The sequence below is a fragment of the Nicotiana tabacum genome, chromosome 2 (genome assembly GCF_000715075.1).
Source record: "Nicotiana tabacum cultivar K326 chromosome 2, ASM71507v2, whole genome shotgun sequence".
Classification (NCBI taxonomy): domain Eukaryota; kingdom Viridiplantae; phylum Streptophyta; class Magnoliopsida; order Solanales; family Solanaceae; genus Nicotiana; species Nicotiana tabacum.
The window spans coordinates 87,499,440-87,516,720 of NC_134081.1; the positions used below are offsets into that span (position 1 = coordinate 87,499,440).

At 33.9% G+C, this 17,281-nt stretch overlaps 2 protein-coding genes across 2 annotated transcripts; both read left to right on the forward strand.

Moving 5' to 3' along the window:
- The first annotated feature begins 871 nt into the window (after window positions 1–871).
- LOC107782971 (dynamin-related protein 5A-like) lies at window positions 872–5,748 on the forward strand. The gene is made up of 8 exons (XM_016603927.2): window positions 872–1,273; window positions 1,792–1,983; window positions 2,064–2,270; window positions 2,661–3,089; window positions 3,274–3,501; window positions 3,572–3,767; window positions 4,152–4,833; window positions 5,281–5,748. Exons 1-8 carry the CDS (start codon window positions 929–931, stop codon window positions 5,465–5,467), a joined length of 2,466 nt encoding a protein of 821 aa, XP_016459413.1. The 5' UTR covers window positions 872–928; the 3' UTR covers window positions 5,468–5,748.
- Window positions 5,749–12,280: 6,532 nt separating this feature from the next.
- Window positions 12,281–13,481, forward strand: LOC107782970 (VQ motif-containing protein 4). Its single transcript, XM_016603926.2, has one exon. The coding sequence runs from the start codon at window positions 12,585–12,587 to the stop codon at window positions 13,269–13,271; it is 687 nt and encodes a 228-aa protein (XP_016459412.1). The 5' UTR covers window positions 12,281–12,584; the 3' UTR covers window positions 13,272–13,481.
- The last annotated feature ends 3,800 nt before the right edge of the window (window positions 13,482–17,281 follow it).

Consider the following 17,281-nt stretch of genomic DNA (forward strand, 5'->3'; position numbering starts at 1 on the left):
GATATACAAAATATATACAATATATTTATGTCTTCTTTTTAGAGTTTCAATATGAAATTCCAACCAAAACAATCTTGAATATTCACCAACTTCTCTCAAAATTGAGATATAAACTCCAAATGATATTCCCAATCATTTGCAACAACACCAAATCCAAACAAAAAATAATGTTATCAATTTTGATTTTCGAATTCAAAGCTTTCTAATGGTTATCAATGGAGTTTAAGATCATGTATATACGACCAACTTTAGTTTAGTTTCAATTACACCATCAATTATTTTCAGTTTAGTTCCGAACGCCATTCATGTTGACAATTTCTTGTTTATTCATCTAAAAAAAAGTTTTGGTAACCCATTTATATTTGTGCTTTATGTATGTATCCGATAGATTTTAACCAGTTGAATCATTTTTATTCATCATTCTTCAAAGCTCCAAGCATGTTCATTTGCAAAAGCTGAATCGAGAGGAACGAAAAGGGAGTAATATACGGAGAAGAAAAATAGAGAAGAATGAAGCCTAAAATGGGTAAGATTGGAGTCTAATATATTACTTTGTATATAAATGGTAAATTGTATATGCTAATGTAATTATGTAATAACCGTTCTACGAGGGGTAAATAAGTTTATAATGTAGTATAGATAGGTAAAAATTTCTATTAAAATATTAATTTATACCTAACAAAAATAATTAACTTGCTCCCCCCCCCACACACACACACACAAAAACAAAAGCAACAAATCGGCCTCAAACATCAGGCCGTTGATATTGACTGCGCCCTCACTTTGGTCCAAAATCAACAGTTAAGCCCAAGAATCTCAACGTCTACCCCCCTCGACCCCTCGTCAATTCAAATTCAAAATTGATGAAATTGAATCCCCTATTTGGGTCATAGGCTCCTAACTCCTCCATTGTTCCGCTCCATTAACAATGTCTACGACCAATACCTTCCTCAACACACCAACCAAAACCCCAAACAGTACTTCCATTTCCAAGAAACACCACAAGCAGCATGCTTCGGATTCGGGTTCTGAATTCACGGACCGATTTGAGGCTTACAATCGGCTCCAAGCAGCGGCTGTGGCCTTCGGTGAGAAACTTCCGATTCCTGAAATAGTAGCCATTGGTGGACAGTCCGATGGAAAGAGCTCTCTCCTCGAAGCCCTATTGGGATTCCGGTTTAATGTCCGAGAAGTTGAGATGGGTACCCGACGCCCTCTCATCTTGCAAATGGTCCACGACCCCACCGCTCTAGAGCCCCGTTGCCGCTTTCAGGTCTGCTATACTCCTTTTGTCTTTTAATCTATGTCATTCTTGAACTTCGCTCTGCAAGAGTTTGACAAATGCATTTAAGTTATATATAATGACACTGTATATTATTTTTATACTATTGGTGAATTTAAACTTGTGATAGTAGGTCTGTTACCAATTTTACTTGATTACAGTTAATGCTCATCAAGAGATTCTTTGTAATTACCTAATAGGTTACCTGATTTTGTAAATATGTTTTACGCTGTACATAGAACTTAAACTGTTAGCAAATTATAGTCGGTCTCAAATAGGTAATGAGAAGGGGGTGCAGTAAGTTAACATAGTACCATGAATTATCAATAGAGTGAAATGGGATAGAGAATTCATATAGTTGACCTCAATTCACTATGCCTCAATCCCAACTAATCAAGATTGGCTTTAGAATTCCTGTATCTGTTCAAAATGAGTTAATTGTTGTGTGCTGACTTTAAAAATGGAGGAAATGCTGATATTTGGAACATGGCTTTTAAATTTTGATGCAGGAGGAGGATTCAGAAGAATATGGAAGCCCTATTGTGCTGGCCTCTGCAATTGCAGATACCATAAAGTTTCGGACTGAATCACTTTTGAAAAGGACAAGAGCTGCAGTCTCTTCAAAGCCGATTGTCATGAGAGCAGAATATGCCCATTGTCCTAATCTTACCATTATCGATACACCTGGCTTTGTTCTAAAAGTAAGTTATGTGTCATTGAATATACAACTAATCAAATAGTAGCACACATGTTGGAGTGACTCATTATATTCTTCTGGCAGGCGAAGAAGGGCGAACCGGAGAGAACGCCAGATGAGATTCTATCCATGGTGAAGTCACTAGCCAGTCCACCCCATCGAATTATTCTGTTCCTTCAGCAGAGCAGTGTAGAATGGTGCTCGTCTTTATGGCTGGACACTATTCGAGAGATTGATCCAACCTTTAGGAGGACAGTGATTGTTGTCTCCAAATTTGATAACCGGCTCAAGGTATCAACACCAAGTTTTCCTGGCATGCGCTTGAACATGTGAAATGTTGTTTTTAATATTGATGATAAGAAGTTTATGCATATGCTCTAGTGTATCAGTAGGTGTTACCTTTAACAGATAAATAACTAAATTATGTGATGAGTGCTGAGATTTCTAAAATGCAAATTCAAAATCATTGCTTTTTTTTGGGGGGGTTAAAATAAAGGAAGCTGGGGTAAGTTATCTCCTAGATTATTAGACAAGTATGCCTGTATGGGGACTAATCATCAACGATGTTCCTTTGAAAACCATACTGATACATATTTGCCTTCTTTTTCCTCTTCAATGAGTTGTTTGGTATTACTTTTCCTCTCATGTACTGGCTATAATTGTGACATAATTCGTGTTCAGGAGTTCACTGACCGCTGGGAAGTAGATCGGTATTTGAGTGCAAGTGGTTATCTAGGGGAGAATACTCGTCCCTTTTTTGTGGCACTGCCTAAGGATCGAGGCACAATTTCCAATGATGAGTTTCGCCGTCAAATATCTCAAGTGGATGCAGAGATGTTACACTATTTGCGTGATAGTGTTAAAGGTGGGTTTGATGAAGACAAATACAGGTCCTATGTTGGGTTCGGTTGTGTCAGAGATTATTTGGAGGCGGAGCTCCAGAGAAGATACAAAGAAGCTGCACCGGCAACACTTGCTCTGCTTGAACAACGATGTGGCGAAGTCAGTGCTGAAATAGCTAGAACGGAGTGCAAGATAAAGGCAACATCTGATGTTGCACATCTTCGGAAATCTGCCATGTTGCACACTGCAACTTTATGCAATCATGTGGTCAGTATTGTTTCTAAAATCTGCGTAATATCTGCACTCCTCATTAGCTTTAATGTTTAAGGTGTTACTTCCAGAGTATCTGGAATGGGCAAGAACTTGGCACTATCTTTTTGCAGTGCTAAGTATAATGTATCTTTGAGGGACGAATATATTTCTGATTTGGTGTTTCTTGTGTTTGATAAAGGAGGCACTTATTGATGGTGCAGCAGATCCAGCACCCGAGCAATGGGGGAAAACAACAGAGGAAGAACGGTCAGAGAGTGGTATTGGGAGTTGGCCAAGTGTTACAGTTGATATTAAACCTCCAAATGCGACCCTTCGCCTTTATGGTGGTGCTGCCTTTGAGAGGGTGATGCATGAATTTCGATGCGCAACATATTCAATTAAATGCCCCCCTGTGTCAAGGGAGAAGGTATTTTCCTTAAAATAAAAACGCTTTCTTGTTAGAAATAGGGAATTTAATTTAATGGAGTTGGTGACAGGTGGCTAACATTTTGCTTGCTCATACTGGCCGTGGTGGGGGTAGAGGAATTACTGAGGCAGCTGCAGAGATTGCACGAGCTGCAGCTCGATCTTGGCTTGCTCCTCTTCTTGACACAGCTTGTGATCGTTTGGCTTTTGTTTTGGGCAATCTCTTCGAGATTTCTATTGAGAAAAATCACGGACATGACTCCAACCGTAAGAACTTAAGTCTTATTTTTGTTCCGAGTCTGAGCAACTTCCTGCTTCTTTAGACTAATTACCATCTTAGCTGATATTCTCTTTGACGAAATGAATAAGCTGACCTTCAGGAGAATCTAAGCCTCCTGTATTTAGTATTATTGCAAAATTAATCAAATTTTCTTTTCTTGTTTCAGTCATCCATTTCTTTAGATTGTGTGAAGCAGTAATCAATCTTAATTAACTAATAGTTTTGAAAAAAGTTATGCAGTTTATTGAAGCAGAAACTGTTGATGCAGTTATGCAGTTTAACTAATAGCATTATAATGTTAGAATAGGACATGCAATCCAATTCTACATTACATAATGGTTGATTATTTGAATGTTATTTTTATAATGCAGACGGACATAGATCAGCGGATATGGATGGATATGTCGGTTTTCACGCTGCTCTAAGGCAATCGTACAACCATTTCATAAAAGATCTATCCAAAGAGTGCAAGCAACTACTACGCCATCATCTTGATTCAGTTACAAGCCCATATTCTCATGTCTGCTATGAGAACAGCTTCATTGGGAGTTTTAGCTCTGGTGCAAGCTCAATGTACCAATTCAATCAAGCCTCAACTGGTCCATTATGTCTCGAGCTATCTGATGGGGGGACTGCATTGCGCAAAGAAGTTATGAAAGACCAAGAAAACATGCCCCCTGAAAAAAATGCTCAGGAAACAACACCTGGAAAAGTTACAGAAAATAGAGAAGCCCTACGAGAATGCCAAATGACTGTGCCCGAGACCCCATCTCCAGACCAACCTTCTGATGGAAATTATGGTATCAAAAGAGAACTTGTAAACTGTGTCGAGGTTGGAGCAAGAAAACGCCACCCGAGAATTGCAGGCAATGCTAGAAATTGTGGCCAAAATGGTGAGAGCCCTTTGTTTGGAAATGGGGACAACATATCAAGACCAGGCTCTACTTATGCAGAGATATGCTCCTCAGCTGCACAGCATTTTGCTCGAATACGTGAAGTTCTGGTAGAGCGCAGCGTGGCATCAACACTAAATTCTGGATTTTTAACTCCATGGTATGCTACTAAGTTTCTCTGGCCTCTATTAATTTATTGGAAGAATTCCTGTATTATGTGTACAAATATCAACTGTGTATATTCTTACTAACTGTGAGTTAGCATATAGTTCACTAGATAACTGCTCAACCTCAAGCCGATGTGTCTTGATCGAGATGGTCATATCTCAGATAAAAATTAGGTGGAGATCCTAGAGAAGTCTTCCATAAAGAAAATAATACATAGGTCCAAAATGTAAAACACATGAGTGTTAACTTTTATATGTATGTGTCCTTGTGGACATGATCATCTTCAGCTTCACTTCTAGTGATTAGTATACATCTTGCTATTGGTTTATGACACCACGGTCTTCATACACATTTTTGTAGAACATTTCTTAGTATGTTTTATTAAAGGCGTGTCCAGTAATTACAAAACTGACTAATAGTATTTCCTATTTGTGGACAGTCGAGAACGGCTTCTTGTAGCACTTGGGCTGGATTTGTTTGCTGTAAATGATGAAAAATTCATGGACATGTTTGTTGCACCTGGAGCCATAGATACTCTAGAGAACGAACGGCAATCACTTCAAAAACGACAGAAAATTCTGCATTCTTGCTTGAATGAGTTCAAAAGCGTGGCTAGAGCACTTTGACAGACACAATTTTCACTTGTTTGTCATGGTTGGCTGACAGCTTATTTGGCTTCACATCTAGTGAATCCAACTCATGCGCGGCAAACGGCTCAGCAACAGTTTCATCAAGATAACTTGTCTGCATTTTATTCTCTTTTTAACCTCAGGTTCTTTCTGATTATCTTGCTCTAAGTTCTGTTAAGCTCATGTATTAGGTCCTTTAATGATTGAAGTAAACTGCGGATGTATTGGAAACTTTTCAACATTGTACTACTTCCTTATAATGATTGTTGGTATGTCAATGACACTGTTTGGATAGTAGTACAAAGTAATGACACTGTTTTGTCATTATAATGATTGTTGGTATGTCAATACCCCAAACAAATAAAAGCATTCGTAAGTTCACGGCACTAGGTTGGATAGTACGACGAATAAAATAAGCATTGAAATCCTTCCTTGTGAACGTCATGATATAATCTGAAGTTTCTATGAAGTTTACTTTGAACAAATATATAATCTGGTTTTCCACCTCCCCACTATCGCAGTAGCAGAACGCTAAAAAAGGGTAATAAATTATTAAGAAAAAAGAAAGTACAGTTTGAGAGTACGAAACTTCCTGAAATGACTCTGATAAAATAAATTCCTACTTAAAATACTGAAGGGCATTGCTTTCAGAATGTAAAGAAGACCAGAAAACATAAACAAGATTATGACAGCTAGATAGTAGCACAAATTTGTCTACTATTCATGAACCTTATAAGAAAAATATAAATATAGTTGTAGTTTTGAAGTGGTCCCCTTTATCCCATCCTTTGGTATATCTTTTAAACTAAGGACTCAGACTTTAGTAGGTAAATGTTTCATTCCGTTAAATATAAATACACCACATGTCTCCAAAAATATGATTATCATTAAATTATAGTTAGAGGCTATCCCATTATCATGCGTTCATACAAGATTCGAGGAAGGCTTCATTGATTTCACGACTCGAACTCATGACCTATAGATCACACGAAAACAACTTGATCATTGTTTCAAAGCTACCTTCTATTAATTTATAGTTAATTAATATATATTTTCACCTTAGTTTATTTAATCATGATAAATTTGTATGATTTGGTATAAAGGGAAATAACTTAATATCTACATCTACTAATAGATTACACAATGAAATATAGCCATTTGCTTGCTCCTTTTACGTGTCCAACTCATTCTCCCGTTGAGATTTAAAACCAAAGTTGAAATCAAAAATTTAAATCATATACCACAATATTTACTACGATTATTTTGTGACAATGAATCGAGCTCATTCTACTGTCGTTGGTGTGCATCTGTCGTTGTCTGTCGCTAGGGTGTACATGGGTCGGGTTAGTTCGGATTTTTTAATTATCAAATCAAATCAATTGTATTGGATTATTAAATCTAAATACAAAACCAAACCAATAAAAGTCAAATTTTTTAATCTCGGTTTTTCTCGGGTTTTTCAAGTTTTCGTTTTTTTTTTATAAGTCTTCATAGCACAAAACGTAAAATTTGTGCTCCAAATATTTTTTTAATCCTAGTAAGACAAAACTATATAAGGTATTTTTTAATAAAATAACATAAATATGAGATGAGTCATGACATTGTACTAAAATATTCAACAATAAAGATAATAAAATCGCATAAAATAAATATTATTAATAAGTCATAATGAAAACAAACATAATTTAAAATTATGATTAATAAGTACTACTATTATTTACATGACTAACCACTAAAAGAAAAAAAAGTTATCCATTTTATCTAAACCTTGGAAAAACTAAAAATAGATATCCAACACGATTTTCATTCATAGTATAATTGAATTGAATGTCTTTTATTAGCATTAGTATTGATTTGATTTTGGTTTAGGATTTATTTGATTTACTAACATTTATGGAACTATAAAACTTATTGGAGCATCTAAAAATTATAAGCCCAAGCTTGAAATAATACGTTAATTAAAAGATAAAATTATGAAAAAACTTAAGAAATATTTATAAACTACACTACCATAAATATTTTTATGTATTAAATACATTTAATACATCGATACATATAATGTCGGGTTGGTTTGGTTTCGGTTTGACCTCTTTTAGTTAAAACCAAATTAAATATGATCGGGTTTTTTTCCCCACACCAAACCAAATCATAGGCGGGTTTTTTTTTCTCAGTTTGACTCAAATTATCGGTTTGTGTGATTTGTTGGTTTTATTTATACACTCCTATCTGTCGTTGCTTAAAACTAAGATATTATTCAATATTTTTCCTTTTCATTACAGCGATGCAAAGGTCAAAAGGGAAACTAACTCTGCCACCAAAATTTAGATAGATGATTTTTGTCTTTCATAATGGTATTGTATTGAGTAATTCTGCACAAAGACAGGATGAAAAAAAGAAGTATGGTCTTGAATTTATTGGAATGTGAACTTTAATTTCTCATGATTTTAATCCAATTTATTGACACTTAAGTCAAACTCTTGCGTGCAAGAAAGGGAAAACTAACAGATAATTAGACATCAAAGTTAATGAGCCGCCCTATAATTCTGAGCTACAAATAAGATGGAAATATTCTTAGGAACCCTAATAAGGAACGACAAATTCGGCAAAGGACTTTCTCTAAGTCACTTCGCCAGCTAGTTTGAATTTGAATAGTCTAACGTACTACGATTTCCCTGACTTTGAAGAAGGGAAGAAATTTCTTTCGTTGATTATTCAGATGAAAATATCCTAATGATTAACAGTAGTCAAAGCACACGTAATAGAAAATATAACATTTATATTATTTAATTATATATATGTACTTGTTTGATTTTGAAGTCTTAAACAGGAATCCAAAGCATTACTGCTTTTCTAATGGTTTTAATTATGTACCATCAACACCATCTTACACAATTTAAGTTCATAGTTTCAATCTCACAAAAATCCTCTTCTCTTATTTCTTCTTCCACTATTCACGGGCTAGGAAACTCACAAAATAATTTAAAAAGAAAATGCATTACTATTCCTTTTCCTAAATAACCATGTTATTAAGTTCACTTAAGATTAAGCCTTCAACAAACCAATTATAGACATTTGTGAAAATACTTTTGTTTGGTGTAGAGGAAAATATATCTTTATGATATAGCTCAAGAGAGAATCGTCTCATTTTCTTATAGAGTTGTCTTATTTCCTTAATTTTGATTTATTACTTTACCTACTGCTAGATAAAATAAAATAAAAATAAATTACGAAGACAAAACCAAGAACAACAATTTAATATTTCAGTAGGAGAAGCGATAAGTCTTTCATGTACCGTTTACACAATCTTTGTATGACGATTGAGGTATCATAAACCTCGGAGGATATGTTCTCATGTTTGTCTTTAATTTGTTTATCTTCTTTCGTTTACTACATAAGTGCGATGAAAAGTTCTAAAATCTTGTTAATCCGATCAACAAATTTCTTAAATTTTCACTACATATCTTGTGGAAAAATGACTTGCCCCTCTAAAATAATCTGAGCTGGTGCAGCAACGCGGTTGTGAAACCAACCAAGAAACTCACTTTTGTTTTTTAGTTTCTGCGTTTTCAGGATCCGACAGTCCTGTTGCCAAAACCAGACAAATAATATTGATTCCCATTAGATTTTCTGGAAGAGCAAAGATCTAAGCTCAGTTCCCACTTTAAAAAAAATTACAACGTCGATCAAAGCTTTTTCAGCATTTAAATACTCCATTAATTAGATATCTCCATATTTCACTAATTGAAGTTCACTTACATTAGGTATAGTGTATTTTTTTCAATAATCATAGTATTCAGGTCAGCTTGTGTGCGTCTCGAGTCTCGACTAATGCTACTACGTTCATCAATACATATATCGGATAATACTGTTCACCAAAATAGGTATAGGTATTATTGTTCCTTCAACTAGAATAATTTAGTAGTCAGAAGGTTATAATTCGAACGATAGTATTACTAGTAGTTTGAATTTCAAGACATCCTACTAATAAGATGGCTGGGAACTTTTTTTTATTAAAAAAAAAAGACATCCTTATTACTGATAAACAATTAGACATTTCCTACTCCTTGCCTGGAAAAAAATAAAAAGGAGATATGAAATATTTTCAAAAGTGTCCATCAAAAATCTCTAAGTGGATTTTCTATCTTTTCATCAGTTGACATATGATTCCATTTTTTCTCCCAACTATTTCTCATCCAATATTCTCAACAAATTAAACAAGTAATGACTCCACACCTTACTACTCTTTTTGTCGTTTGCACTGCCTTTGCCCACGATTTAAATTATATTATCTGCATATAATTTATGGTGAAAGTAACTGCATATCTTGTCAAGTCGAAGCTGAATAGTTCATCATATCATAGTTACAGTCATTTGAAGTTAATAGGAAATTTAATAAATAAATCTTCTCGGGCTAATTAGTTCTAGAAAACAACTAAGCAAGAATGGCACAATAGAAAAGAAAAGTCAAATTAGATTAATATTATAATTAGTGTTTGGATTGTTGTACCATTTCCTAATTTGACAGCTTTCAAGAGATGGACATATTCTTAAAACTCACATGTGACTTAGCCCCCTTAAATTTCTGACCTACTAAGATGCTAATTATAATAATCATAATTGTTAAGATATTTTAAAATCATGTGACTTAGAGATTAAACCAATGGAAATTCGGACCCTACTAGGAGTAGCTAGGCCAACAATTATCAGAGTAGGATTCACTTAATCTTGTCACTATTCAATCCAAACATATAAAGCACCCAAATAATAATTATAATAATAATTACAGCCCACCTACTGTGAAAACATTGTCTAACAATTTAAGTCAAGCCGGCCGAAGTAAATATTATTAAGATCATAGAATTAGTAATTAATTTCAAACTTAGTCAGCATCGGAGTTAAACCAATAAGACTAAGCACGTTGATTGCTCGTTTAACTTTACTACTTGAACACTTGTAGAAGTTAACAATTGCTTTTTCATAAGGGCTTGGAAACTCCATTTATTCAACAAATTAATAATTATATTGAATAATTAAATGAAGAATTCAAAGAAAGGTGTACGTGTCTGTTCTTGAAAATAATTGCAGTACTTAGTGCTATTTTATTTGGTGCTCCACCTCGTTTCTAAATTCTAATCCTTTAATTATCAGTATTTTCAATTCCAATTGAATGGGAATTTGATCATACCTTTTTCAAGTGCTCAAAAATGATTTCCCATTACTTCAAATAAGTGTTTATAGGAAGGGATATAACTTTTAATACCCACTAATCGTTAACTATTGACTAAATATCTCTCATTAATTACGACTTTGTAAAGCAAATAATTTGTTGTGGAAGCAAAATTTGTGTACAGGCTATAAATAAACTTCCACATAGAAAATTAATCATTCAATTATTGAAATTGCTTTGTGTTTAATGTATGTTTTTTGTTTTTGTTTTCATATTCTAACATATCCGATGCGTTAAGTGGTTGACTGAACTTGTTAGGCAATATTGATCGCTGAAACTTTGGGACCAATATCTTTTGCTACTATTTGGTATGACAAGACATTTATAAACAATAAGTACCTGAAATTTTTAAAGAAAAAGGACCTTGCATTGTAGCCCCACCAGGTAAAACCAATACTTTATAATAGAATAGAAGTAGTATTTTTTTGATTTTAATCCTTGTAAACAGTATTAATCTAAGATTTAAATATACAAAAAAGAAAAAGAAATAAAAGTAAAGACAAGATAAAACAGAAGAGAGAGGAGAAAATTTGTAGGTTCAATCACGAAAATGTCTCCTCAATGATTTGAAGGAAGAAAAACAAGACAAGCGGCTCAAAGTGCCCAAGTCACGGACGCTGTTTCTCACAACTTTCCTCTTTTCCTTCATTAAAATTTACGGACACTTGGACCTTTTCGAAAGTGGTAAGTGCGGCGGATACAACAAAATTCAGTGTTTTAAACTCCAACAATTATATATGAAAAATAAATATAAATAATAATGGAAGTATATTTTTTAGAATAAATATCTCTCAATTTAGAAATCAACTGACTATGAATGTATTATTTTGTTCATAAAGATATTTCTTTTGTATAACTATCTAGTATACGAGCCGGAATTGCTAGTAATCATTGGGCGGCTGACTTACTTTCTACCAATTCATTTTAATACTCAGTAAGTTTCTCATCGCATAAACAAGAAAGTTCAGCTACACTGGATAAAGAAAAGAGCGAATGTCCTACTAACAATGGCGGAGCCACATTGAAGTAAGGGGTGTCAAGCGATACTCCTTCGCCGGAAAATTACACTATTCTGCTAGATAATTTTTTTTATTTTATGTATATTTACTAAACGTTGACTCGCTTTCACTTTTTGATGTATCTAATTATTTATATTTTGATACCCCTTAATGAAATTTTTGGATCCATCACTGACTACTAATTTAAATTCTTATCACATGGTGCTCATCTTAAGGCAAAAATATCCCTTATCGAAAGTTTTTCATTCACATATGTTGAAGTTGATAAAGATGTCATGTATACAGATGACATGTTAGCATCCTTTAACATCCAATCAAAACAGCAGTGAGTGTAGTGTGTGTAGGGTTTCTCTTAGTTCACAGTACAACAGGGGGCCAGAGAAAGGGTCAGGGTCAGGGCTCTGAAGTCAATGTACAGCTCAAATACTTTGAAATTGAAATTCCCACTCTTTGGCCACTTCTGACGCTGACGCCCTAAATTCCAAACTACATCAATACCCCCCCTACCTTTTCTTTTCTTTTCTTTTCTTTCCTTTTTCTTATCTATATTGACCATTGTGGGTTGCATTTTCTCTCTACCCAATCAACCATCCCTTTTTTTTTTCACCCCCACCACCTCCCACCATAAAGCAAAAGCAAACCCAATATAACAAAGAGAAATAGAGAAAAAGAAAGAGTCTTTCACTCTCTTTTGTTGCTGAGGTGAGAAAATTAGTCTTAAAGACAAAAAGAAAGACTTTGAAGCAAATGCACTTTGCACAAATACAAAAGCAAATTCCTCTCACCATAGCCTTATTTTTCACTCCAACATTCTTTCTCTCAATTCTTCTTCATCTATTAGCCAAAAAAAGAGAGCATTTGAGATACAATGGAAATGACCTCAAGAATTCAAGATAGAGAGAACCCATCTTCAATAAACTCACCAAGAAGCAATGGAACAAGTCCAAACAGCAACAGCAATGGATCAGTAATCCAAAATCCAACCCCACCACTGACCCCAAAAACAATCTCTAGATCTGAAACAAACAACCCTTACCCAACAACTTTTGTACAAGCTGATACTTCTTCCTTTAAACAAGTTGTTCAAATGCTCACTGGTTCCTCTGAAACTGCAAAACAAGCAGATCCATCTTCATCTTCATCTTCCAATAAAGGGACCATTCCTCCTATTAGAACTGCTCCTAAAAAACCCGGTTTCAAGCTCTACGAAAGAAGAAACAGTTTAAAAAATGGGCTAATGATTAGCCCTTTGATTCCTGGGCTTCATTCAGCCCATAATTCAAGTAGTTTTTCACCTCGGAACAAGCCCGAGATTTTATCGCCCAGTATTCTTGATTTCCCTTCGCTTGCTTTAAGCCCAGTTACGCCATTGATCGAAGACACATTTAACAAGTCATCTCCGTTGAGTAATCTTTCAGAAGAGGATAAAGCTATTGCTGAGAAGAAGTTTTATATGCATCCTTCGCCAAGGAGAACGCCTAGAGATTCTGAGCCACAGCTTTTGCCGTTGTTTCCAGTAACTTCTCCTAGAGTTTCAGGGTCTTCTTCTTCTTGAGGATTATGTGGATTTGTTTTAATGTTCTGTGATTGTGCTGATGTGAGTACGAGGATTGAGAGACTTTGTTGGAGGAGTAGTCTTTCAACTAATTTGAAGAGAAAAAGGTAGAGATCTTAATTGTTTCAATTGTATAATTTGATCTCCTCCCTTTATCCATTGTTTCAAAAAGAGCTTTAAAAGACAGAAATAAACAACTTTGTTCCATTCTCCTTTTTCCTTCATTTTTATTTTTTTCATCCCTTGGCTCTTTTACCTTCTATTTTTACCTTTTAATCTCTGGTGCCCCTTTTAATAGGTTGGTTTTTACGTAGTGTAACAGAAATATACTCCAAAGCGTGACTTAGGCAAAACTAATATCTCATAGGGAAAAGTTAGGGGCAGAGCCAAGATTTCAATGTACGTGAACTCGGAGTTATTGGGTTCTTAGTGGAGTTGTAGTTTATATATATTTAATAGTATAATTTTTTTTTTAAAGAAAAATACAGAGTTTGAACTGAACCTTGTCCCGACACTCACTTTTCATCGGAAAATTACACTGAGTATATAAAAAAAATTATATTATGTATATAAATCAAAAATTATTTTTTATAAATATATATATTAATCTTGAATATCTTTTGCAAAATTCCTGGTTTCGCCCACTTAAACCTTTTGCATGTTAAAAGAGATTCAATCTCTTGTGGTGGAAAGCCGGGGCAAAATGGATTGAGAAGTGGTTTTTTTTTAAATGACTTTTACAGTGGAAGGAGAATCCTGTAAAGGGTATCGTCATTTAGCAGAATAAAATTAGGTTTGGAATAACAAGTGTAGCTATTGTCTTTGTCAAAATTAAGTGCTACTAGTGTTGGGATCAAATTCATATTCTTTGCCACTATTTATACAAACAGTGGGAACAAGTGAAATTAAATAATGCGTAATGGTGTAGGATCAAATTCACATTCTGCACTATCTTATCAAGCATATATGCACATACACACTAAGAAAAAGTGTTGTATGAGTTTAGGACCATATGCATATATTATTATTGAACTTTACTAACTATAACAATAAAATTATTATGTTTATAATGTTAAAATAATTGAACTTTACCTCTTTAGCCAATAAAGTTATAACATTAATTGTTGTCACGTTACAGTTTACTCATTATAATGATAGAGTTATAAAACTATTTTTTGTATAGTGAATTTGATGTTATAGTGGGTAAAGTATAATTATTATTAATGTGACAAAAATAATTTTATGAGTTTAAGTTCTAACTATTTTAATGGACGGACAATAATTAATTTTTGTGTCTTTACTGGCTAAAGTTAAGTTTTTTTAATGCGACAAAAATAGTTTTGTAACTTAATGAATATATCAGATAAAGTTGGGGTCTTCATTTCGAATAAAGAAATGTCTAGTGGGAAGTTTTTTTTCCTTTAGTAGGGCTTACGCGACAAAAATTCGATTTAGTGGCGAAAAAACAAAAAACCCAACAATGGCACATTGCATTACTCCAATTGCTTGTGCTTCTTAAGAAAGAAACAAAGAAAAGGACATAATAGTCTCAAGCTTTCCAATGAGGTCTGCAGCTATATTCCTAAGATGAAGTAATCAAATCAAAAATATTAGGACAATCCTTTTGTGCTGAGATGATTGGATGTTTGATTCACATTAAACCATAAGGTACCAATCTTTGACATAATGTTGGTCCCACTTGCTTAGATATTTTCATTTTTAGTGTTCCAAAGATTTTTATGAGTTTTCACCATGTCCTTTTCTTCGTTTCTTTCTATTGGTAAAATTTCTGGCCTGCAAATAACTTGAGTTTTGATCTCACACCCTTCGTAAATAGTGTTCCTAGGACTTCTGGTTTTCTAGATCCTAGATATATTAGATTATGAACAAGTCTACTAAAAGGAATTTTTATTAAGAGATTATTTTCTATGATATTTTGATTGTTCCAAGATCCATTAAATAATGGAAAGCAAAGAAATAATTAATTTCGGAACTTTTGGCGATGCACAAGAAACCCATTAAGCAAACATGTTAGGGATCTTAGGGCAGGATGTATGAGAGAAAAATAATGTATGCATTAGTTTTTGGTATTACTAATCTCTTGTTTGGTATATTTTTTTAATCTATGTATTATTAATGTAAGTATTAGTTATACAATCTATTTAGTATTATCCTATGTATAAATAATATATAGCGGGCAACCTGGTGCACTAACCTCCCGTTGTGCGTGAGGTTGGGGGAATAGCCGGATCACAAGGGTCTATTGTACGCAACCTTACCCTGCATTTCTTCAAGATGGTATTAGTAGCAAACGATGATGTTAGTAATACCAAGGCTATTAATGCATGCATTACCACGGTTTAAGATAAAATTATCCTTAAATTCCTTTGAAGCTACAAAATATAAAAGGCATTTTTGTAAATAAAATTTCTTAAAAATTATACAATACATTTTAATTTTTAATATACCACACCAAACAGTGAATAAAATATAATCCCTGCATAACTAATGCTTGCATTACTAACCCATGTATTACTAATACACATTATTCAGCAATATTTTTATACATCCTACCAAATGACACCTTAGATGTACAACACAAATATAAGAGTCCGGAACCAAAGTGTGGTTCTTTTGGACTCAAACGACACAAATAGGTAAAAAAAAAAATTGTATACCAGTTTATCACTACTAGAAATTCAGCAAAAATCGACCAAGGTCGACCGACCAAAGTTGGTCGGTTTTTCAAAATATTTTTTTAAAATTTTATTTTTTACGAAACCGACCAACTTTGGTCGATTTTCTTTGGCACAAAAATACGGGAAACTATTTTTGAGTCCCGCGAAATTTATGTTTCAAGAAACCGACCAACTTTGGTCGATTTTTCAATTAAAATAAATAAAAATTAATATTAAAAAAATCGACCAAAATTGATCGGTTAATTCGGCGGGTCATTTAAAAAAGCCGACCAACTTTGGTCGGTAATTTTATTTTTTAATAAAACCGACCAACTTTGGTCGGTTATTTTCGTGCGAAAATACAATTAAAGAGTATAAATCAAATAAAAGACAGTCTTAAAACAAAATATACCAATGGTCTAGTGGTAGAATAGTATCCTGTCACAATACAGACCCTGGTTCAATTCCCAGATGGTGAATCTTTTTATTACATAATTAAAATACCGACCAACTTTGGTCGGTTTTTTTTTGCAATATTTTTTTTTAAATTTAATTGACCGATCAAAGTTGGTCGGTATTCCTTTCCGACCACAAAAATATCGTCCACACGTAAATGGTCGCGTTTTGGTTGGTTTTTGGCCATTACCGACCAACGTTGGTCGGTTTTTACCGAATTTCTAGTAGTGTATATACAGCGCGGTTATTCATCGCACTATACCTTAATAGCACGTTTGTCCGTTAAGGTATAGCACGGTGAATAACCGCGCTATATATAAAATGTGGCCCAACCAATAATTCATCTACACTTAACTGACTTACCAATAATTCATATGGGTATAACGCTTATTATGTATGCGCTATACATCAAATAATTGTACGCCCTGGACTAGGTTTTTTCTTATTTAAGGAGTTTCAGAATTTGGTAAAAATCCATTCAGGATCCTTCAAGTCTTCCGAGATATTTGTTCTTTAAGTTATTTTGCATTTTGTCATAATGTCTGAAGAGCGAAAAATTAGGGGTTTCATTATATTGGGAGGAGTGAGGTTGTGGCGGAGAATAACTCAGTACGCTATAGTTATTTTCCACAGTGTCATGTTAAGTTGCCAATTACAATGGAGTACGATAGATTGGTATCGTTGTTATGTAAAAAAAATGAGTGCGGGCAAACGTTCAGTGAATATTAAAGTAATCGAAAGATATCCGTATTCTGTTACTCCGCAAGAGGTTGCTTGTTATGCTAAGTTTAACATCGAAGACGATGAAATTTTAATAAATATTTTAAAATAACAAATTAATTTAATCACAAAAAAATCACGAAAAAACATATAGCA